We start from the raw sequence: 23,898 nt of genomic DNA, 5'->3' as shown, positions 1-23,898 counted from the left end.
CAGATCTGAATATTATTCCACTGTGTGGCACAGAACTGACGAGACCACACTGGCGCTGCGTAATTAACCTCAGACCGGTCAATTTATTTGTACGTGGTCAATAAGGTTTTTGGGCAGCACCCCAATTGCTGCCGGCAAGTGACTTGAGGACCTTGCTTCTACTTTTGACTTTATCGCAAATTGATGTGGGGAGAATGTGTAAATGTTGTCAAATGTGAATCGGAATTATTTCTACATCGACCATTACATTCTACTCAGAATTCACCTCACGCGTACTTTTAGTGAACAATTTGTCTGAAGATTTGGCGGCAAGTTCGTTAAAGAAGACGTTCAACCATCGCAAATTCCTTAAGCTATCCTTCGTAGAACATTGTATCCGTGACAATTGTGCAAGCTGCAATCCGGTGCGTACAACCGGCTGCCATGTGTAAGCATATCTTGTTGGGGGGTTGTTGGAGGATGGTTCGGCGCACAAGAGTATTTTTTGTTTATTTAAATCTTAAATCTGTGCGTCCAGTTCCGAGATAAACAACTCAATACTAAATTTCCCACGAACATTCCATTAAGGAACAGGGGATACTTCTCTCATATCAATGCACTTCGATTAAAATTTAAGCTCAATGATAAGGGGCTTCCTTTATTATGCCGAGTCCGAACGGCGTGCCGCATGGCGACACCACTTGGTAAAGAAGTTTTAACATGGCAGGGTACCTTACAAATGTAGCCAGCATTAGTAAGAGAATAACCACAGCTGAAATTTTTCGTTGAAGTTCACGTCGGGAATTGAACCAAGGGGTTCGGCGTCATATGCGGACATGCAAACCTCTGCGCCACAGTGGCCTACGACGATAAACGTCCCACATAAAGAGTTTTTGAAAAATAGGATAAGGGAGAGGGTCCGCCCCTTTGGGATGTCGAAAAGTGATTAACACTATTTACACTTTGGGATTTGGTCTGCATTCTGTGACAATTTCATGAAAATCGATTCAGCCGTTTTTGAGTCTTAACGTAACATCCCAGCGAACCAATGTCTGATATCAGACAAATCGAAACACATTCTTATGTCTTCCGACAAAATCTTACCGAGTTTGTTCCGAATTCTGTTCGACATCATCGACCTCTTTTCGTATGTTTTTATACCCTCCACCATAAGATGGGGGTATACTTATTTCGTCATTCCGTTTGTAACTCCTAGAAATATCCGTGTTGCATCCCATAAAATGTATATTTTCTTGATCGTCATGACATTCTAAATCGATCTAGCCATGTCCTTCCGTCTGTCGGAAGCACGATAACTTTCGAAGGAATAAAGCTAGACGACTGAAATTTTGCATAATTACTTACTGACTTTACTTTAATTGGCTATGACAGAATATTTGTTCCACTAGCCGAACGTAGAATAGCGTTCCAAGCGCCTCGATCTTCTGCACTCATTCTAAAATCTCTGACACCAAGTTTCGAGGTGTCTCCCACAACTTGATCTTTCCATCGGGTTTTTGGTTTTCCTGGTTTACGTGTACCACCGTGTTTGCCTTCAAAAGACTTCTTTGCTGGTGCTTCTTCATCCATTCTGACAACATGACCTAGCCAACGCAGCCGTTGTATTTTGATGCGTATAACTTGCTATAGTCGTCATACAGCTTGTGGTTCATACGCCGCCTATATTCTCCATTGTCGCAAACTGGTCCATATATTTTACTAAGAATCTTTCTCTCAGATACTCCAAGCACTGTCTCATCTGCTTTCACAAGTACCCATGCTTCAGAACCATATAACAGCACGTGTAGTATCAGTGTCTTGTAATGTGTAGTCTTCGTCTGTCGAGAGGTGACCTTGTTTCTAAATTGCTTACTTAGTCCAAAGTAGCATCTGTTTGCCAGTATTATTCTTCGCTTTATCTCAAAACTGGTGTCATTCGTTTTGGTTACGGCGGTGCCGAGGTAGATAAAGTTACTGACTGTCTCAAAGTTGTGGTTCCTAACTTTCTCCATTTTCTTTATCTGCTCGGTTGTGCAAGGCTTTTTGGAAGTTGAAACCATCCATTTAGTCTTATCTCCATTTCCTGCCACATCCATTTTCATTGTCTCTTTCGATTCTTTCAAAGGCTGCAGTTACTACTTCTAGTGGCCGACCTATGATATCGATGTCGTCGCCATAGGCGAGTAGCATGTGCCCTCTTGTGATTAGTGTGCCATATATATTCAAATCTGCATCTCGTATAATCTTCTCCAGCAGGATATTAAAGAGATCACAAGATAGGCTGTCTCCTAGTCTGAAATCTCGTTTGGTATTAAATGGTTCGGAGAGTTTCTTTCCTATTCTTACGGAGGAACGCGTATCAGCAAGTGTCATCCAGCATAGTCTTATTAATTTTGCAGGGATACCAAAATCAGACATGGCTGGAAATACCTTTGAACGTAAAGGAGTATCAAGGCGGCTTTGTAGTCAACAAAGAGATGGTAGGTGTTGATTTGTCCTTCTCAGGTCCTTTCCAGGATTTGGCGCAGTGTGAATATCTGGTCCAGGGCGGATTTACCAGGTCTAAGGCCGCATTGATAGGGCCCAATTATCTCATTGACTTTAGGTTTTAATCTTTCACACAGTACGCTCGATAGTATCTTGTATGCGATGGGGAAGAGATTTATTCCTCTGTAGTTGGCACATTCCGTCTTGTCTCCTTTCTTGTGTACGGGACATAGTATGCTAAGGTTCCAATCATCGGGTATGCGTTCTTCTAGTCAGATTGCGCAGATAAGCTGATGCATACGCCTTATCTTTCCATATCCTCAGCATGTAGTCTGTGTCAGTTATCAGATTTCCTTCTTTGTCTCTGCAGGAGGATGTGCCTGCACCAAAGCCATCGGTTTGATGTTTAATTCTTTGGTAGAATTTCCGGACTTCATTCTGAATCCTGTACATCTCAATTCGCTCACACTGACGTCTTTCCATTTCCTCTTTCTTTCTGCGGAATAGACGTTTCTCCCCTCTCCTTTTCTCCCGATACCTCTCCTTCATCTGGCGCGTTGCTACTGATTGCAGGGTTGCTCTATATGCCGCATTCTTGGCTTCAGTAGCCTCTCGACGCTCTTGGTAGTACCATGGGTTTCTTGGAGGAGGCTTCCGGTACCCAAGTACGGATTTCGCGGCATTTTCCATGGAGTGGGCAATAGTTTGCCCCTGCACCATTATATCATCGAACAAGGAGTGCTTTCATCAAGCAATTGAGTCAGTCGAGTATGCCGCTGCCATTTGTTGTGTTTGCAGCTTTTCAATGTCCAGCTTCCGTGCAGGGTCATTGTACTTTCCTCGCCATGTTCAAACGGGTGCAAACCTTTGCTACAACAAGGTAATGATCCGAATCTATATTCGCTCCACGCATCGATCGTACATCTAACACGCTGGATGAATGCCTTCCATCTATCACAACGTGATCAATTTGGTTTCTCGTGTTTTCATCGGGTGACAGCCACGTGGCTTTGTGAATATTTTTATGTTGAAATGTGGTGCTACTAACTACCATGTTTTTTGCCGCGGCGAAATCTATCAGCCTCAACCCATTATTGGACGTTATCTCGTGGAGGCTAAACTTTCCGACTGTTGGACCAAAAATGTCTTCCTTCCCTATTTTCGCATTAAAATCTCCCAGAACGATTTTAATATCATGGGCGTGGCAGCGGTCATATTCTCTCTCCCGGCGCTCGTAGAAAATATCCTTGGTCTGTTCGTCTTTGTCTTCCGTCGGGGCATGGGCACAAATAAGGCTGATGTTGAAGAATTTGGATTTTATGCGGATTGTGGCTAGCCTCTCATCCACCGGAGTAAAGCTGGAGACAAGGTGTATCAGTCTTCGACTAACCACAAATCCACAGTCAAATTCATGCCTCTTGTTATGGCAGCTATAGTATAGTTCGTCACCGTTTGGTGTTGTAGTGACGCCATTCCCAGTCCATCGCACTTCCTGTAAAGCGGTAATATCTGCCTTGTACTTCTCTAATACATCCGCCAGCGCGCATACTGTATACTTCTCTATAAAGAGTGCGGACATTTGTGGGATTGCACATGTATCCCTCGATGTGGCGAGCCGCTTGCTCCAATATCCGATGCTCGCCGCCAGCCGCCCCTAACCTGGGAACAGATGCTGATGTTGGCCATTGGTTATTTGAAGGCGCCAATAACTCGCCTTATCATCTCGAGTATCATTGGCACTCAGTATTTAATTAAGAGCCAGTGCCACATGACTCCTCACTGAGACTCTCCTCTCGAAAATCGCTGACTGCCCGCGGCCGCATTTAATTTAAATTTCTTCTTTAGACAAAAATATTTTGGCTACATCCCCGGCTCCTATAAAAACCGATTTAGCCGAATATTCTTCTTGACTTGGCAGAAATTTTGTACAATGATTTTCCCTATGATTTCCAACAGATTTACTTAGTTTGATCTGAAATTCTTCAAAACCTGATATAGCTCCCATATGAATTGATCTCCCCAATATTCTTCTTGAGTTTCTAGAGAGCGTAATTCTTATCCGATTTGGCTGAAATTTTGCACAATGATTTTCCATATAACTTTCAACAGATGTACCAAGTATGGTCCGATTTGGTCTTGATTCTTATATAAACCGATGTCTCGAATATACTCTTAAGCCCCTAGAGGGCTAATTTCTTATCCGATTTGGTTGAAATTTTGCATAATAACATCTTCTTTGGTATATAGAATTTGGCCCGGCCGAACTTTTACTTGTTTTTTTTTTTTAATTTTTTTTCTAACAGTTCGGAAGGAGTTCTGGCCTATTACTGAACTGTTTGTCTGTAGGAATTCTTGTTTTTGTGCTTGCCTTTTCATATGATAATTTGTTTGAACCGTTAGGAATTTTTGTTCTTACAGTTCTGATGGCACTCGGAACGAATTCGGGACTATGTGTCGGCACAATTTTTTTAACCGCCTGTTCGGACGGAATTCTGAACAGTGTCTGAGCTTGTTGTGAATGTTTTTGTCTTTTTTCGTGCTTGCTTCACTGCCATCGTAGCTCAAAGGTTAGCTGTTTGTCTATGATGCTGAGTGACCTGATTCGAATCTGGACGAGAACATCAGAAAAAAATTTTCAGACGTGGTTAAGCCCTCTTATTTCTGGCGACATTTGTGAGGTACTATGCCATGTAAAAACTTCTCTTCAAAGATGTGTTGGCGCCCCGTCCGAACTCGGCTATAAAAAGGAAATCCTTTATGGAATGTTTAACAGCAAATATGCCATTTTAACAGTTGGAAAATCCATTCGAATTCTATAGGAATTCCTTCAGAATTAGGTTGGAATTTGATAATACAAGTCGGAAAAACAAAACAATATGTTACAAGGTGCTGTGCGAACATAGCCAGCAGTGGGTCACAAGCGTCGTCGTCGTCGGACTATATACGCAACAGCAGCATCTCAGCCCCAATATTGCCAGGCCAGTGCAGAGAAGTGTATTATTTTGGAACTAAACTGCAACGGTCTCCGTGGCAAGATCGATGAGATTGTGGATTTTATGAGTCGGAAGAACATATTGGTCGCAGCGATACAGGAGAAAAAGCTGACCAACACCTGCAGCTCGCATAGTTGTCACGGAAGCAATGTGCTACGAAAGGATCGCTCAAGGAATGGAGGTGTGGGATTGGCCTTCGTGATACACCATTCCGTGCAATATAGACCCATCTCGACTGCGCATGGCGCTAGTGACCCCTTCATGGAATGCATGGGGATAGCAGTCAGGTCCAGTACTGTCGAGATAGAGCTATACAACGTGTACATACCGCCGGTTGGTAGCTGTGTCCCGATTAATGGCCAGGCTTACAACCCCGACATAAGTGTGTTGCTATCTGGCCATAATCGTCTGGTTCTAGGGGACTTTAATGCGCATCACATTTCATGGCATTCTCCCCTAGGTAACGACCAACGTGGCATGGCTTTGGCGGAGCAGGCTCCACGTTTTTCACGGTGAATGACGATGCCCCCACTAGGATTACGAAGAGGTTCAGCAGCTCGCCAGACATTTCCATTGCATCCCATGATCTCCTGAGTGACGTATCCTGGCAAGCCGTCATCTCTTTGGGGTCAGACCACTTCCCCATAATTCTCACCATCGACCAACCACCCGACTTCATAACCTCTGAGTGCCGGACGTTTATCAATCATAAGAAGGCCGATTGGGCTGACTTCAGGGAGTATACCAATCGCAGCTTCAGAGTATACCAATCGCCGCTACAATGCTAGTTGCCGAGAGGAAATTTCGAAACATCATTAACGCAGCAGCCGCTCGCTTTATACCAGCCGGTCGAATGCGTCAAGTGCGGCCCAATTTTCCGGCATAGGCAGTGGTACTTGCAGAGCCTGATGGGATTCGTCGTATGAACCCGAATAACCCCTGCATCAGTGAGCTGAATCTGGAAATTAACGGGATAGTCAACGAACATAAGCGGAATTTGTGGCTGGTGAACTTGGAGCAATGTAACTTGGCCACCGGTGTAGGCAAACTGTGGTCTACTGTTAAGTCACTCTCGAACCCCGGTTGACGGGATGACAGGACCTCAGTCACTTTTGGCGAAATAACCGTGTGAATTTATTGTGCATCCCGAGAGTGACAGGGTAAGGAGGAAAGCCATTCGCCGTATTTGTGCTCTCCGCGCCGATGAACAGCCATCACAATTTGCCGTGGGCGAAGTTACGAATGTCATCAGTGGCGCCAAATCATCTAAGGCGTTGGGCCCCGACATTGATGTTGAATAATCTGGATTCACCTGGAGTTGAGTACCTTACTACTGTCCTCAACCTGTCTTTGAATACTCTTATAGTTCCCAATGTCTGGAAAATGGGCAGAGTGATCCCGCTACTGAAGCCTGGAAAGGACCCGAGTTTGGGGGAGTCTAACAGACCGATCTCCCTTCTCTCACCCGTAGCAAAGACGCTTGAGGCACTACTCCTCCCGAGCCTCGTAGGAGAATTTCCATTCGCCGAGCATCAACATGGATTTCGAAGACTGCAAAGCACAACACTTGCTTTGCATGCAATCACCGCACATATTTGCCGTGGTTTCGATCAGCCCAGGCCATGTGATAGGTCGGTCCTCGTGGCACTGGACCTATCGATCGAGGCATTTGACACGGTCAGCCATGCCAAATTATTTGAGGACATCGCCAACACGTCCCTCCAGCCAGGCTTGAAATACTGGGTGGCGAATTATCTGTGTGGTCGCCAGTCATTTGTGGAATTTAGGAATAAGAAGTCAAAGCACCGTAGAGTGAAACAGGAAGTTCCCCAAGTTGGGGATATCTGCGGCACTGTTCAACCTCTATATATTCTCCATTCCACCCCCTCCAGACGGCATAGAGATCGTATCATATGCGGACGATTGTAAGATCATGGCATCAGGCCCCTCACCCATTGTTGACATTTGCGATAGGCTGAACGTCTACCTCAACGAGTTTGCCTCATATTTCGCTGCAAGAAATCTGAAGATATCTGCCACCAAATCTTCAGCCACACTGTTCACTACAAAATACAAATACGAGGTGAATACTGAGCTGACTGTGATGGTCGATGGAGAAATGATTCCGACCAAGTGTCCCAAAATACTTGACGTCACATTTGACAGCTCTTACACATTCTCCCCACATGCCACAGCAATTTGCGATAAATTCAAAAGTAGAAACAAGGTCCTTAAGTCACTTGCTGGCAGCACTTGGGGTGCAGACAAAGAAACCTTGTTGAACACGTACAAAGCAATTGGCCTATCTGTGGTAAGTTATGCAGCGCCAGTGTGGTCTCGTCAACTTTGTGACACGCAGTGGAATAATATTCAGATCAGTCAGAATGCCGCTAGGCATTCATGCATACACGGTTGCAGATAAGGTAAATGGCTACCGGGTGAATGTAGTCCTGAGAGAACGACCGCCTCCCATTGCACCTGAAGAAATTGTCCTCTCCCGGCAAGCCAGAGTAGTTTTGGCTCAATTACGTTCTGGCAGATGCAGCCGCCTCAACTCCTACAGAGCTGTATGCGAAGAAAAGCTATTTCGAAATGTTTTGCACTTTTTGATACCAAAATTTACGAATTTTGATTAGATCATTTAGTCACCCCTTATATATTTCCTTCTTGTACCTACATGTCAAATTTCAGACCATCTGTAAATAATGTACCAAATGGTACCAATTTTGGTACCAGAATGTTCAAATTGCGAATAGATCATTTGGTAACACATCATATATTTCTTAGTTGTACCTACGTGCCAATTTTCAGCTCCATTAAGCTTCATCTGAAGAGAAAGTACCAAATGTACCAGTTTTGGTACCAAAATGTACGAATTGTGAATAAATCATTTAGTCACCCAAAATATAGTTCTTAGTTATATCTACATGCAAAATTTCAGACCCCTAACTCCATCTGAACAGAAAGTACCAAACGGTACCAATTTTGGTACTAAAATGTACGAATTTTGAATAAATCATCTAGTCACCCATCATATATTACTTAGTTGTACCTACATGCCGAATTTCAGATCTCTAGCTCCATCTGTAAAGAAAGTACCAAATTGTACCAATTGCGGTACTAAACGTACGTTTTCTCCCTTTTTCAGTACAATTTTAAATTTCGAGATTCTAGCTCTATCCATCCGCCCTGTACAAAGGTTACCAATTTTTTACATTTTTGGTACCTTTTTAGTACCTAATTCCAAAAACTCTTATAGTCACCCAACTTAGGTTGCCACGGTGTACCTTAGTTCCTAAATTCATAGATCTAGCTCAATTTACAAAAAAAAAGTATCAAAAGCACCAATTGCGGCACTATACGTACTATTTCTCCCAATTTAAGTACGATTTTGCAAATTTTTTTCTTCAAACCTTATTTTTTCGAGACTTTAATTTGAGCCCAAAATCACAATTCAAGCTCTTACCGTTCGCGGTGGGCAAAAATTCACCATTTGTACTTTTTAGTACCTAAACGTACGGATATCACCAAACCCCGTTTTGACCCAGACTGATTAGTCTGTCACGCAACTCTTTTATATACACTGTCGGACAAAATAAAGTGGGGTTGTGTACCCTTTTTCAAATCCTCAATATTTTTTATCTACGTGTATTATTTAATTTTTTTTTATTTGTTGGAGTGCCTCATTTATTTCCATAAACATTTGAAATTTTTATACTCGTTCGTTCTGGTTTCTGATGTAAATAATTCAGATGTAATAAATTACGTTTTTTATAAATCGTGAAATGTATAATATATTCCTGATTTTTTTTTTGTGGTAAGTTATTAAAAAAGAATAATTTGTAGCAAAGTACCTAACTAATTCGTTCAATATTACTTAAATATATAGAAAATAAGCATGGATCATTACTTTTTCGAAATGAAGCCCTTAACCGAAACTCAAAAAGATACAGCGGTCAAAAAAAGTATTCATCATTAGCAAAATTGATAATAAATTCACTTATTTTGGGTAATTGAAGAAAATTTAAAGTAAACAAATAATGCAGTTTTATGCAATAGTTTATTTTTCGTAATATGTTTTAAAATAAATTCAAAAAATAAATTTAATTAGCGCAAAAAATGCAATTTTATATAATAACACCAAAAACAGAACAAAAAAATTATTCATCATTGATGTGCTATCATCAAAGTCAAATTCAAATAATATTTGGGAATCCCCCTTTTCTGTTTTATTTAGTAAAGGAGTCTTTGCCCTTGACAGCAAATATTTAATTTCATTGAAAATATAGTTTTTGTCAAAATGGGTCGTAAGCAAAACGAGGTTTCTGATGAGGTAAAAGTTTTGATAATAAAACACCACAGGAATGGTTTAACTCAAAAAACTATCAGTGAAATATTAAATAGACCACGATCTACTATACAATCCATCATCAGAAAGTGGACAGAAACGAAAACTGTTGACAATAAACCAAGATCTGGTCGACCAAAAGCACTTTCAGTTGGAGATGTGCGTTGGCTAGTGCGGCAAGTTCAGAAAACTCCGAAGACAAATGCGACCATTCTTCGTAAAAACACTATGGAATATTTAGGGAAGGAAGTTACTACACAAACAATTCGAAATACACTCAAAAGGCTTAGTTATAGCTTTATAAATAAAATAAACCGAGTGAAAAGGCTAAACTTCGCAAAAATGTATGTAAAACAGCCCGAATCATTTTGGAAAACAGTCATTTTTGCAGACGAGAGCAAGTTTAATCTTTTTGGGTGCGATGGAAAGGTCATAGTGTACAGAAAACCAAATACAGAGCTTGAAGAACGAAACACAGTTGCTACTGTAAAACATGGTGGAGGTGGTTTAATGGTTTGGGGGTGTATGGCCGCTTCAGGAGCGGGAAATCTTGAAATTATTAATGGAGTAATGGATCATAAGTATTACATTGACATTTTAAAGAGGAATTTAAAAGATAGTGCTGTAAAACTTGGGCTTGGTAATAACTTTCAATATTATCAAGATAATGACCCCAAACATTCTGCTTTAAATACCAAGATGTGGATGCTGTATAACTGCCCCAAAGTCATTAAAACTCCTCCTCAAAGTCCCGACTTGAACCCAATTGAACATCTTTGGGAACATCTCGAACGCAAATTGAGAACGCGCAATTTTTCGAGCAAGAGTCAAATGCAACAGGTGATAATGGAGGAATGGACTAATATAGACCAAAATATAACCGCTAAATTAGTCCAATCGATGTCAAACCGTTTAAAAGAAGTTATAAGACGCGGTGGTCGAATAACAAAGTATTAATTTTTTTAAATTATGTTATTTATTTTTTTGTTTTTTTGCAATGATGAATACTTTTTTTGTTTAATTTTTTGTGTTCAGCTGTAAAATGGCCCTTTTTGTTCCAATAAATACTATTTTTTTCTTTAAAAACAATGAAATTGTGTACATATATATCACACAAGCACTACTGCATCATTAGTTTAATATGTTTTTATTCCAATTGTCTTTTGTAGACTTATTAAAAAAAAAACATTGAATGATGAATACTTTTTTTGACCGCTGTATGTTGGTACAAGATCGCGAATATGGGATGTAATTGAAAGCTTTGAGTTCCAGGTATAAAATATCAAAAATTAAATAAGGAAGTCAAACAAAAGTTTGAAAAAATTATGTGGCAGAAAACGTAAGACGACGAAGCTTGAGGATGATCATATTGCAATTCTAGCAAAGAGAAATTATTTTACGACAGCCAGAGATATTAAAGAGAAGCTAGAATTAAATATTTCGAATCGAACTTTCCAAAGAAGACTAAATGAAAGAGTTTAAAAAGTGCCTTCGCTAAGAAAAAACCTCTCCTACGAGTAGGCAATAGAAACGATTGGAATTGCAAAAAAGTATATAAATATGCCTGAATCATTTTGAAATAAAGTCATTTGGATAGACAAGTCAAAATATGAATTTAAAAATTGCAAAAATCGTGTGGTGTGAACCAACACAAACGCTAAAATCGAAAAACCTTATACTTACTGTAAAATGGTGGAGGAAACCTCACGGTGTGGAGATGTTTTTTTTCCTTTTCAGGAGTTGGTAGGCTCGTAAAAATTGACTAAAATGACTGGGGAGCACTATGTAAATATTTTGGAAGAAAATCTTTATAGCTGTGCGGAGGAAATGGGCTTGGGGGAGTAAATCTTTCAACAAGACAACGACCCCAAGCACACGAGTAAGGTTGTTAAAAAATATTTTGAAGAAAATAACGTTGAAAAATTAGAATGGCCTGCTCGAAGTGAATGGAGGGAATTTCCAACAAATACTTTGAAGAACCTTGCTTTAAGTATGCCGAAAAGATTAAGAGAAGTCGTAGATAACAAAGGAGAAGCAACTTCGTACTAAATTTAAAGTTATTTAATTTTTTATAATATTTATTAGAGAAGAGTTACTTTATTTTGCCACTTGAAATTCCTTATATGTCATATAGTTTGTATTATAAATAGAAATTATAAAGTATGAATTCAATGTTTAGTTCATTATTAGATAAAGTATTAACCGAATTAAAAATAAAACTATAATTTATAAATATTTTAAAACAACAAATAAATGTTTCAATCTAAAAATTAAAAATCTTTATAACCGCACTTTATTTTGTCCGACAGATAAATGTTTCTTGGAGTTCATAAATGTAATTTTATTAAAGTCCTAAGCAATTTTTGCTTTCCAGTACGTTTAATTATTGAATAAATATTTTGCGTTCTTCCTCTTTTAGTTTTGTCATTCCGATTGAATGATGATACCATATATTTTCTATTTTACACGCTTACCAATATGTCAATAATAAACGGGGATAAGCCAAGTCGCTTAATAAGCAATTTTCTACAATCAAAATAAGCGAGAAAATCCGCCTAGAGCTTAAATAAAATAATCCTGTTGTTCTTCCGTAAAAATTAATTAAAATGCACACGTCACAGTCTGCAAAAATATAGTAAATCATATCAGCTTTCCAAATCAGTGAAAACATTTTAAATCCGTTGAGAAATGCCTCCACAAACAACATCTCACATTCTAATAATGTTTTTCTCCTTAAACTTCTAGACTTTTTTCTTCTATAAAATAAAAAAATAAAGTAACTGTGTGAACTCTTTGGGGAGAAGTTTTTACATGCATAGTACCTCTCAAATGTCGCCAGCAGTAGGAGGGTATAACCACCGCACACATTTTTTATGGTGTTCTCACCAGGATGCGAACCCAGACGTTCAGCGGACATGGTAACCTCTGAACTACGGTCGCCTTGCCACCAGTCGGTGTCGAAAAAATTATCTCGTTCCACAGGGATCCGGACAAAGTAATAAAAAATGTTTCCACAAGCAAAAAAATTAAATTCTAAAATTTTTTTAGAATAAAACAATTAAATTCTAAATTTTTTTAGAATAAAAAAATAAAAGGTTGTTTTTTAGTAGACTTTTGTATTCTATTTTGCTGTTTTTAAATTCAAACTCGAAGTTTTATTTGCCTTTTATTTATATGAATTATTTCACAATATTTCGTCTATGGAAATCGTGTTTTGTTTTTCATTAGGATATATTATCATGTATTGAAAATGCATTGCATTGAAATATTGATAAATAAATTAATTAAAAAACAGAAAGAACCTTAATTTGAATTTAAAAACAGCAAAATATAAAAAAAAACATTCAAAATTTCAACGAAAATTTTTCTTAAAGAAACTTTTATCAAAATATTGCTTCTAGAGAAAATGCTATTGATGTGTTTTCTTTAAAGAAACTTTCGATAATTTTTCTAAAAAAATTTCATCGAAATTAAAAAAACTAAAAAGTTTAATTAAAATTTTGTCTTAGGAAAAAATGTCGTTAAATGTTTGCCTTAAGACAAATTTTCTTCAGAATTTTGTGCTAAGAAAATAATTTCATTAAAAATTTTTCTTTTACACATGCCATTAAAATTCTGCCTTAAGAAAAAATCTAATTGGAATGTTGTCTTTAGAGAAAATTACATTGAAATTTTGTCTTTAGAAAAATTTAATAAAAATATCAACAAACTTTTGTCTTTAAATATTTCTTTCAAATGTTGTCTTAAAAAATATCCTTGAAATGTTGTGTATAGAATTTTTTTTTCTATAAATTTGTCTTTAAAAAAATTTTTTTTTGATCACACAATTTTACTTTCAAAACTATATTCTCATTTTAAATTTTCACACACGGCTTGCAATCTCATTCAATCGTTTTTATCTAATCGTTCCCAATTCGTATTATTTAATGGGGTAGTCCCAACTCTTCCTATATTTTTAACGGTGTTCCACAGGGATCCATTTTAGGCCGGTTTCTTTTTATGTTTACGTTTTACGTTAATATAGCCATAGATGGATTCGGCACTCAATGCTGAGAATATATGTAGAAAGAGAGAAAAATAGGTATGCACATGCGTCAATCAACCACCACAGTTCAGTGCTTGCGACGACACGAAACAGTAAAGACGTGCCAATACAAGTGTTAAAATTGATAAAAATATTGTGTTTTTTAACTGCGGTGTGAAAGGACACTCATCGAAATCTTGTAAAGATAAACAGAAACGACTCAAGTGCTTTAGTTGTGAGAAAATGAAATCGAGAAAAATGATAAATCTAATGTTCGATTAATTTCTGACGATATTATGAGAAAGAATGAGAAATTCGGAGAACACGATTTACTGTTGTTATTCGATGCAGGAAGTAGATTAACATCTGACGGTCTGAAAACCAAGAAGGTAAGCGATTCAATATCTGAGGAGACTTATGTATTGTGAAGATTGACGTTTGCACCGACGAAGAGTATCAGATGGATGTAGATCATACGGCAATGACAAATGCGTAATGAAAATGCAGAATATTTTCCAGAATTATACGCCTCAGAAGTTTTAGACGACAAATGTAGAAATGCGTATAACCCTGACTGACGATACACCCATATTTTGTACCCCATGGAGACTTCCGCTGAAAGAAATAACAGTAGTCGACGAGCAACTTGATAAATGGCTTGAAGAAGGTATCATTGAACCATTTGAATCAGAATTTTGTAGTCCAATTGTTTTAGTCAAGAAGAGAGACTCTATATACAGACTTTGTGTGGTTTATAGGAGAACCAAAAAGTCATCGTAAAAGATCATTGTCCACTACCGCTGATAAAGGACATTTCTCTGTTAAGAAGACAAAAGAGTTGATTTCTAAAGAGTGTTTCATTCCAAAATTAGAAGAGAGAATCCAGAAGCAAATATCGAACTATATCCCTTGTATAGTTTCAAACCGGAAATGTGGTAAGCAAGAAGGTGAACATCGGTCGATACCGAAAGGCGACACTCCATTACATACTTACCATATCGATTTTCTCGGACCTATTCAATCAACCAGTAAACTTTATAACCACATTTTTGCCGTGATCGACAGTTTTACGAAATGTTGGTTATATTCCACGAAGACAACCTCTGCAAAAGATATTTCCCGATTAACAACTCAAAGTACCATTTTTGGAAACTCTGCAAGGATTATTTCCCAATTTAGAACATACTGTGAAGACGAAAACATTGTCCATATTAAAATCATCACAGGACTTTCTCGTGCTAATGGTTAAATTGAAAGTATCATCATATCCGTATTATCGAAATTGAGTATCGGCGATCCAGGAATGTGGTATAAGCATGTTGGCGCTGTGCAACAGCTCATAAACTCATCATACCAGCGAAGCGTAGATACAACACCATTTCAAATGCTAATTGGAACGAAAATAAAAACTAAAGAAGATTTGAAATTGGATGAACTACTCAATCAACAACTAATTGCTATTTACGACGAACAACGAGAAGCTATACGACATTCTGCGAAGCAACAAATTATTGCCGTACAGGAGGAAAACAGACGAGTTTTTAATCGAAAACGTAAACCTGCGATCCAGTACAACGAGCACGACATCGTAGCAATTAAACGGACTCAATTAAGGGGTGGTCTTTAGCTTAAACCAAAGTATTTGGGACCATATAAATTGATAGAACTAAACCGAACAACACTTACGATGTGATCAAGATTGGTAGCAGTGAGGGACCAGGACATACGACAACTTGCGCTGAATTCATGAAACCATGGCCCGATTATCTGAGCGATGATGATGGGTGAGGCTGCAGGATGGCCGAGTTGTAGGAAAAGAGAAAAATAGGTCTGCACATGCGTCAAGCAACCACCACAGTTCAGTGCTTGCGACGACCCGAAACAGTTAAGACATGCCAATACAATTCTCTGCACCCTCAAACCAGCATATATTATTCATTCATTGAACCATACATTTTGTAAATCGTTTAAATACCCCTAACATTTTCCATTAAACTTAATCTTAAACTTTTGACTTATTAATTATCCGTGTTTTGATTAATTGAGACAGTCGGGAAAGCATAATCCCACATATATGCTGATGTTATTCAGCCATTTGCATCTAGCAACGCCGAACTCATTGAGGTATGCTTAACCAATTCTTAAATAAATATTATTCTTAGAAGATTGTATTATTTAAATTTAATTCCTTCAGTGAATATTAAACTATTCTTAACGCATTCACTTATAACTCCACATTTTTTATATGACTTAGAAATTTATTGAGGAGCAAATTCCTGTAATCACAGTAATCTCTTATCTTGTACTAATCGAATTTTACGTTTTGTAAAACGTGGTAATCGCTGCCGCAAAGGATGCCAACGTTTTACCATTGAATTTCTCGGATGCTCATTCGAGCATTACACAAGAATTGGGTGTCTATATTATCTCTTCTGCATTATTAAACATGGACAGTCCTGTTATCTGTTAAACACTATCAACATTCTAACTAGTAGCAGAAACCCAGATACTTATTGAACGTTACAATAGTACTATTCTTGAACGATTATAATCGGGTTTCGCGTCTGTGGAATTTCTTACCGCAAAATTAAAAATAACTTTCCTTCAGAATTCAAAAGAAGTTTAATTCTTTATTTGCGTTCTGTATTTTATTGCTTTAGATTTTATTTAGTCATATTTTAAAAGTTCTCCTGACAATATGCTTTTTATTATTAGATTTTTGCACTGGGAAAAGTGCGTTAGATTTTTATTTATTTTTTCTATGTTTAAGAATATTCATTTTAGTTTTCATGTGTTAAGTTTATTATTATTATTACATTTTATACTTTACAAAAGTGCCCTTAAAATATGTAAATATTTTAGAAGTCATAGAGGAAATAGTTGTGAAAATTTTGAGAAGATCGGAGGCCCTCGAAAATGAAAATCGGATATGAGAGCTATATCTAAATCTGAACCGATTTCTATTGTATTCACTTGTGATCAGAAGAGTCGTAAAAGAAACCTGCATGCCTTATTCGTACGATATTATTGCAGTATTAATCAAATCGGACGAACATAAAGTATATGGGAGCTATAACCAAATCTGAAGGACATACGGAAATAGCTAAATCGCTTCAGAAAGTGATTCTGAGTCGATCGGGATGCTTGTTAATCGGTTGATCACTCTTCCTTTTACGACAGTAGTGGTGTAGGTTATAAACTTGCACCCGTTTTTTGAATAAGCTCACTTTTCAAACATATTGTATTAAAAGCCCGTACTCAGAAACGTAGTACGAAACAATTTTTAAGTATTTTAAAATTGTTTAGTATTATAAACCTGATTTATGTTTTGACCAAATGATCCATTTGCAATGGCCAATGGCCTACATCAATAAGGAGAATCTTTGAAAAATTGCATGCGGATAGCGTTCTTCCCTCGAACGCTATCGTGATTTCGGCTATCTGTTGAACGGATGGACGAACAACCCATTAACGACGAATGGGTAGAAAAATACCCAAGGATATAAGAAAAATTCTAGTTTGAGTTAGGAAAGAGGTAATTTAATGAAATTTGGATTGGCATAAAGTGGACGAATGAAAGGAGTTTAAAAAATTTTTACATTTTGAAAGGTCATATTTTGGGGGAAAATTGGCTTGTCGAAAGTCGGCAATTTTTTATATTAAAATCCCCTTGTCTTCACTAAATACTCATAAAATATTAAGAAAATTATTATTTTTAAATAAAAGCATATTGGTATAGGAAATAAAAATATTTTTTACTTTTTTTAAAATTAAAATAATAAAAAATTAAAAAAAAGTTCAAATTAATTTAAGCGAATAAAAAAAGTAATTAATTCGTACGATGTATAGGTTAACCCTCCGACTTTCGTGCCATTTTCATTTCATTTACATCACATTTCGTTGGCAACACTTAAGCAGCTGTAGCAGAAATGGGTCAAATGTATTGCCTAATTGCGTACGCCATACGTACACAGAAAAAATTAAAAACATGGTTCAATTAAGAATTTGCACATTACGTTAAAAAATTCTCTGCAATTCTTACACTTTTGTAATTTAGATTTATGATAAGCTCAAAAATCCAATTAAATCAATTTGTTTGAAACATTTCCCTAACACTAACATTTTTACCAACAAATGTATAGGAAATAATTGATATTGTTTGCATTAATATAACAAACTTTTTATTTCATTGGATTTAATTGGGGAAAAACATGCAATGTATTGCTTAAAAATATATAATTTTTTAATTTATATTTTCTAAAAGAAAGAAGAAAAAATTGCCGTAATAGCTACCAATCTTAGCATTGTGCGCACGATACCACAAATGAAGGACTGGTGCATTTGTTATCTTCCGTCATCGTTTTCCAAGCTAATATAGTCTCTAAAGGGATAATAACATATTAAAATAAAAAAAAATAATAAAGGGCGATTTTTTTGAGGTTAGGATTTTCATGCATTAGTATTTGACAGATCACGTGGGATTTCAGACATGGTGTCAAAGAGAAAGATGCTCAGTATGCTTTGACATTTCATCATGAATAGACTTACTAACGAGCAACGCTTGCAAATCATTGAATTTTATTACTAAAATCAGTGTTCGGTTCGAAATGTGTTCATTCACCGTAACGTTGCGTCCAACAGCATCTTTGAAAAAATACGGTCCAATGATTCCACCAGCGTACAAACCACACCAAACAGTGCATTTTTCGGGATGCATGGGCAGTTCTTGAACGGCTTCTGGTTGCTCTTCACTCCAAATGCGGCAATTTTGCTTATTTACGTAGCCATTCAACCAGAAATGAGCCTCATCGCTGAACAAAATTTGTCAAAATTTGAACACATTTCGAACCGAACACTGATTTTGGTAATAAAATTCAATGATTTGCAAGCGTTGCTCGTTAGTAAGTCTATTCATGATGAAATGTCAAAGCATACTGAGCATCTTTCTCTTTGACATCATGTCTGAAATCCCACGTGATCTGTCAAATACTAATGCATGAAAATCCTAACCTCAAAAAAATCACCCTTTATTTATAAATACCACGTCTACCTTTTTTGATGTTCTCAAATTTGTTTCGTTTGGAATGTATATATTTAATTTGCGCACATTCTAACTTTTTCTGCTTTACACTATTTCACCATCGCACTTTTTAAAATAGTTTTTTTTTATCTAATGGTTATTTAATAAATTATTTTATTTGAGAGATAAATAAAAACCACACTTTCTATTTTTCTTGATATTATTTGTCTAGCCACGCGACTATGCGTCTGTATATGATATGAACTAGATATGTGTGAAAGAGGTCACAACAGATCGCAAAATTAAATATTCACAATTTGTATTATTAAATAACATTTTAATTCGTAAAATTAAAAATATGTTCAAGGTTTGTCTTCTTTACCAATCACTTGGCATGATACAAAAAAAAAATTGGATTTCAATGTCAAAAATTATTAACGCAATTAACACCTTTGAAAAGTTTTTTTACAAGTCAATACCATTTTTAATCGCTCAAATTTAGGTCTAAACGTCAATTACATTTTATCTGCTTTAGAAGAAATGTTTAAAATTACAAAATAGTTATACTAAAATATCAATATTTGTTCTTATTTGGTTTTGGAATCATATTTCGTTATTCTGACAGATGGTGGTACGACCATTTTAAGCAGCTGTTAAAAATGGCAAGAACACAGCCACAGATCAAAATTTGCTAAATTCAGTAGAAAACGTCTTGCAAAGGCATAATGGCATTTGTATGAATAGAAAAAAGCTAAAATATATTCTTAATCTAATATTGGTTTATATTTCACTTGCAATATATATTTTGTAAGAAAATGTTATCAGCTGTTTATTTTCTTGTGTTATGCAATGAATTCGCAAAATATCAAAATAGTGACAGAGTTGAATAAATTTTGGATTGGATACCTATGTAACAATTTTAAAAAAGGATTTCATAATTATAAAGAAATCAGTACATTTATTATCCAAACGCAGAGGCAAATCTGATCAATTTAAAATCAAAAAGTTTTTACAATTTACAATTTGCTATTACCGAAACATAAATTAAAGTTGAATTCGCAAAATTCGTAGGATAGCGGTCATCGGAACGGGCCTGACAATACTTTTATTAAAATTGTTCCATAAGTAATGCGGGTTTGTGGGAAGGAATCATTGAGGAGCTTCAAACCATTTAAGTCGCCCGGACCCGATGGAATATTTCCGGCGTTTCTACAGAAAGAGGCAGACTATCTGGCCAAAATTTTCACAGCATGCCTAGGACTGGCATATACTCCGAAAGCCTGACAGGAGGCAAGGATGGTGTTTATACCCAAGTCCGGCTAGGCAAGTTATGCGACACCAAAGGCCTACAGACCCATAAGCCTAAGTCCTTTCCACTCAAAACCATGGAACGTATTGTGGACACCATGATAAAGAGTAGTAGAGTAGTAGCGAACAGCTTAAATACAAACAGCATGCCAATGTCAAGGGACATTGGCATGTACCGGGTGGACCCGGTCCTTAGAGACTGGATAAACCATATGCTAAGGAACAGGTGGATAAATTGTGTGTCCCATGGCATAACTATAAGGAAGAAAGTGGCACAGGGTACGCCACAGGAGGACATTTTATCGCCACTCCTATCGGTGACCACCATAAATGACCTATTACAGATGCTGACTGATTAGGGATTTGGACCCGTCTGCTACGCCGACGATATTATAATACTTCTAAGACGTAAGCATCCGAACGAGCTATGCAGAAGGGCCGAAAAGGTCTTGCATATGGCATATGACTGGTCTGGACCCAGAGGTTTCATGTAAACCCAGAGAAGACTGAAATATGCCTGTTCTCGAGGAAGACGAAGGTGGGCCAATTTAACGCACCACGTTTCCTCAATAAGACGATTTCGATATCTGACGAGGTCAAATACTTAGGTGTGATCTTGGACAGGAAACGGAATTGGAAGTGTCACATTTGGGAGCGTACTGAGAAGGCTCACAGATGTTGGGCACCATGTAGACGGGCCGTAGGCTCGAAATGTGGGGCCTGAATCCGAGGATAGTCCACTGGCTCTACAGGAGCGTGTTTAGACCAATACCTACTTACGCCTCAGTAGTTTGGTGGACTGCTATGGAGAAAAGTTCAACATAAGGACCACACAACAGGTTCAGAGAACATGTTGTCTTGGCATAGGCAGAGCGATGAGGACCACTAGGGCACTGGAGACTATTCTAGATATCCGACCCATTGCCATGCAGATTAATTGTGGGGCAGCCACTGCGGCTATGAGACTTAAGGCGATGGGAGAATGGGAGCAGTTCATACCATCGCGGTATAATCGAGGCGACGATAGGAAACCTGGAAGGAAGGGAATAGATTTCCAATCGGATACCTGAGATGAACCTTGAAGTCGAGTGCGAGGCACTGCTGCCATCGGCACAGTCTTGGATTGACGGAACCCTAGTATTGTTATCTGGAAGATCATGTTACACAGATGGATCAAAGCTAGAGGACAGAGTGGGCCTGGGGGTTTACATTGAGAACCCAGGGATTGAAATCTGTTTTAGACTACATGACCATAATACGGTGCTGCAGGACGTCGAGTGTGAACATCTTTACCGACAGTAAAAGTTTCATATGGGCAATAACAACCAGGACGGTAAGGTCACGAACAGTCTTGCAGTGTAAGAAGGAGATTAACGCCTTCTCTGAGGATGGCAATATCTGCGTGGTTTGGCTGCCGGGCCATAACAGAGTAAGGGGAAATGAAAGGGCAGACAATTTGGCGGTGAAGGCCAGAGGACTGCCGTCAATAAACTTGGTTAATCCGAAGTCTTTCGGGTCGACGCAGTCCGAGTTAAGGGAGTGGGCGACGAATGCGCATGCAACATTGTGGAACAGCGAAACGGTCGGTAGGACGGCGAAAATCCTATGGGGGATCCAGATGGTGAGAAGACGAGGCTATTACTGAAAGGAAGCAAGAAGGAGGTTAGTATAGCTATTGGTATCATAACGGGACACATTGGACTACGAGCTCACTTATGTAAAATCGGTGCGGCAAGTGATAGCATGTGTAAGGCATGAACATGTTTGATTGAAAATGTAGAAAGTGCAACTCTTTGAAAGGATTAGTGGCGACATTTGCAAAATGTTGTTCCGCATTAGTGTATCTTTAGTGTACATTTATTTTAGAATCGCAATAAGTGCATATTAGAGTAAAGGTACTTAATTAAACTTAATATAAATATTAAACATGCCATCCCAGTTTTCCATCCCTTATTGGTACGAAATAGAGAGTGAACGAGCGTAGAAACGTCTTTCAGAGAGAGACCAGACCAATAAATTGTCATCGCCTTGTTATTAACAAGGGTAGCATGCACATGTTTTGCTACAGCAATGTGAATTGAAATGATTGAATGAAGTATTTTAAAAATTAAAAATCGATTTTACAATATATTTATGAGAAATGTTTCAATAAAATATAATTTATATATTTATGATATGTTTTAAAGAATTTATTTCTAGCTTTTGAAATAGAATGTTGTTCTGGTTTCAACCCTCTTTTCAATGGCGCTAAAGAAAGAAATAAATGAATACATGTGTTCTCCGAGAACAATAATAAAAGGAAAGTAACCGTTTTGTGTATGCCCTGTGATGCCATTGCACACAGTAACCCAAAAGTTCCCTCAATGCAAGCACGTTAATTTTAAAGCTCTTCGCATCCAACATATATGGGAAAGAATTTGTCATTTTCCGGTGTTAAAAAATCATAAAGTATTTGTTACAAACGTGTCATAAAGTCTATAATTATAAATGTGTTAAGGGCAAACATTGAAATTAATTATTGTTTTCGATGCGCCTTTTCTATCTAAGTAACATTAATAGAGTTGATGGAAAACTAGACCTCCGTTTCGTGTATGTATACTGAGTCTTATTTTCGCAATAAGGGAGGAAAATATAATATGCATAAATCGTTCATATTAGGCAATGTTCGGTATTGTCTTTTAAGTTATCGGGTAAATAAATACCAGGTGTGAAATATGCAACCTATTTTGTTACAGAAATGTGGTGCTAACGTCCTATCCATGCAATATTGTCAAATGCTCTTCTTAATATGCTTGTTTCATAATCGGAACATAGTAAAAATAATATAGACAGTGTTATAATAACTCGTGTAATAAACTGGGCATATTCGAGGATGCTTACGTCAAATGATATGTATTGGTGAGTGTTTACCAGCGAATAAAAAATACATACATATATATAGCCAGTGCGCATTTATGTCGAGTTGTTTGGCTAATAATGAATATTATACAGGAAATATGTTTTCCAAAATTTATTGGGTTGGCTTTTGTGGAAGGGAGAAAGAAAATTGCTTGGATGTGAAACCAAATACGATATTACATATGAGTAGATATTTCCATGTTTGATAATACAATATTTTAATTGTTGAACACATTTCATGTAAACATATCAGCGCTTGGGTCGTACAATTTCACATTTCTAATGCGATAGCTGTCTCCTAATAAGACCTACATTTGTAATGGTTAATGGGTGTGGTGCACCATTTCTATGGAATTTTTATTGTAACCTTGAGGAGCGGACAGTGTTAACTTTATAAATTGAATAAAGGATTTTTATTTTTTCTAGAACTTGGAAATTTCTTTTTAAATGAATATTTTTATTATTGAATAAAATCTACTAGGGACTAACAAAAATAAAAATAATAACAAATTAAGTGTTGCAGCACGAATCCCGGTAGACCGCTCCAGATCTCTCGTTCTTACAATGCAATTCATTTACCAAATTTAGACCACCCCAAAGTTATTCTGCCGAGAAATTTCAAAACTTATTAAATTCACAGCTATTCACTACAACATTTCCTAAAATACCGAGTAAGAAAAGTTGATATGGTCAGATCCAATCCAATCTTACACCAGATAATATTGAATTCGAAAAATGGTTATATATAATTAGATCTAAGTTAATAAAAAGTCCTCAATACTCAACATTTGCAGGAAACACATCTGCAGAACTGGATATCTATCAGTCTACAACATTATCA

At 37.3% G+C, this 23,898-nt stretch overlaps 1 protein-coding gene across 2 annotated transcripts in view; it reads left to right on the top strand.

Moving 5' to 3' along the window:
• The window catches only part of LOC106094069 (IQ motif and SEC7 domain-containing protein 1), a 134,282-nt gene that overhangs the window by 21,619 nt on the left and 88,765 nt on the right, over window positions 1-23,898 (top strand). The window contains exon 1 of one of the 2 annotated variants that reach the window (XM_059364162.1): window positions 22,506-23,057. The exons of the other annotated variant lie outside the window; for it this stretch is intronic. Within the exon in view, the coding sequence (XP_059220145.1) occupies window positions 23,032-23,057 (26 nt within the window). The 5' untranslated portion in view covers window positions 22,506-23,031. Of the gene's footprint in view, window positions 1-22,505; window positions 23,058-23,898 lie in introns of those variants that run through there. 2 annotated transcript variants of the gene reach the window in all.

Source organism: Stomoxys calcitrans, chromosome 1, assembly GCF_963082655.1.
Source record: "Stomoxys calcitrans chromosome 1, idStoCalc2.1, whole genome shotgun sequence".
Classification (NCBI taxonomy): Eukaryota; Metazoa; Arthropoda; class Insecta; order Diptera; family Muscidae; genus Stomoxys; species Stomoxys calcitrans.
Note: the sequence above shows the minus strand (reverse complement) of the source record. Positions and strands in the feature narration are given on the sequence as shown.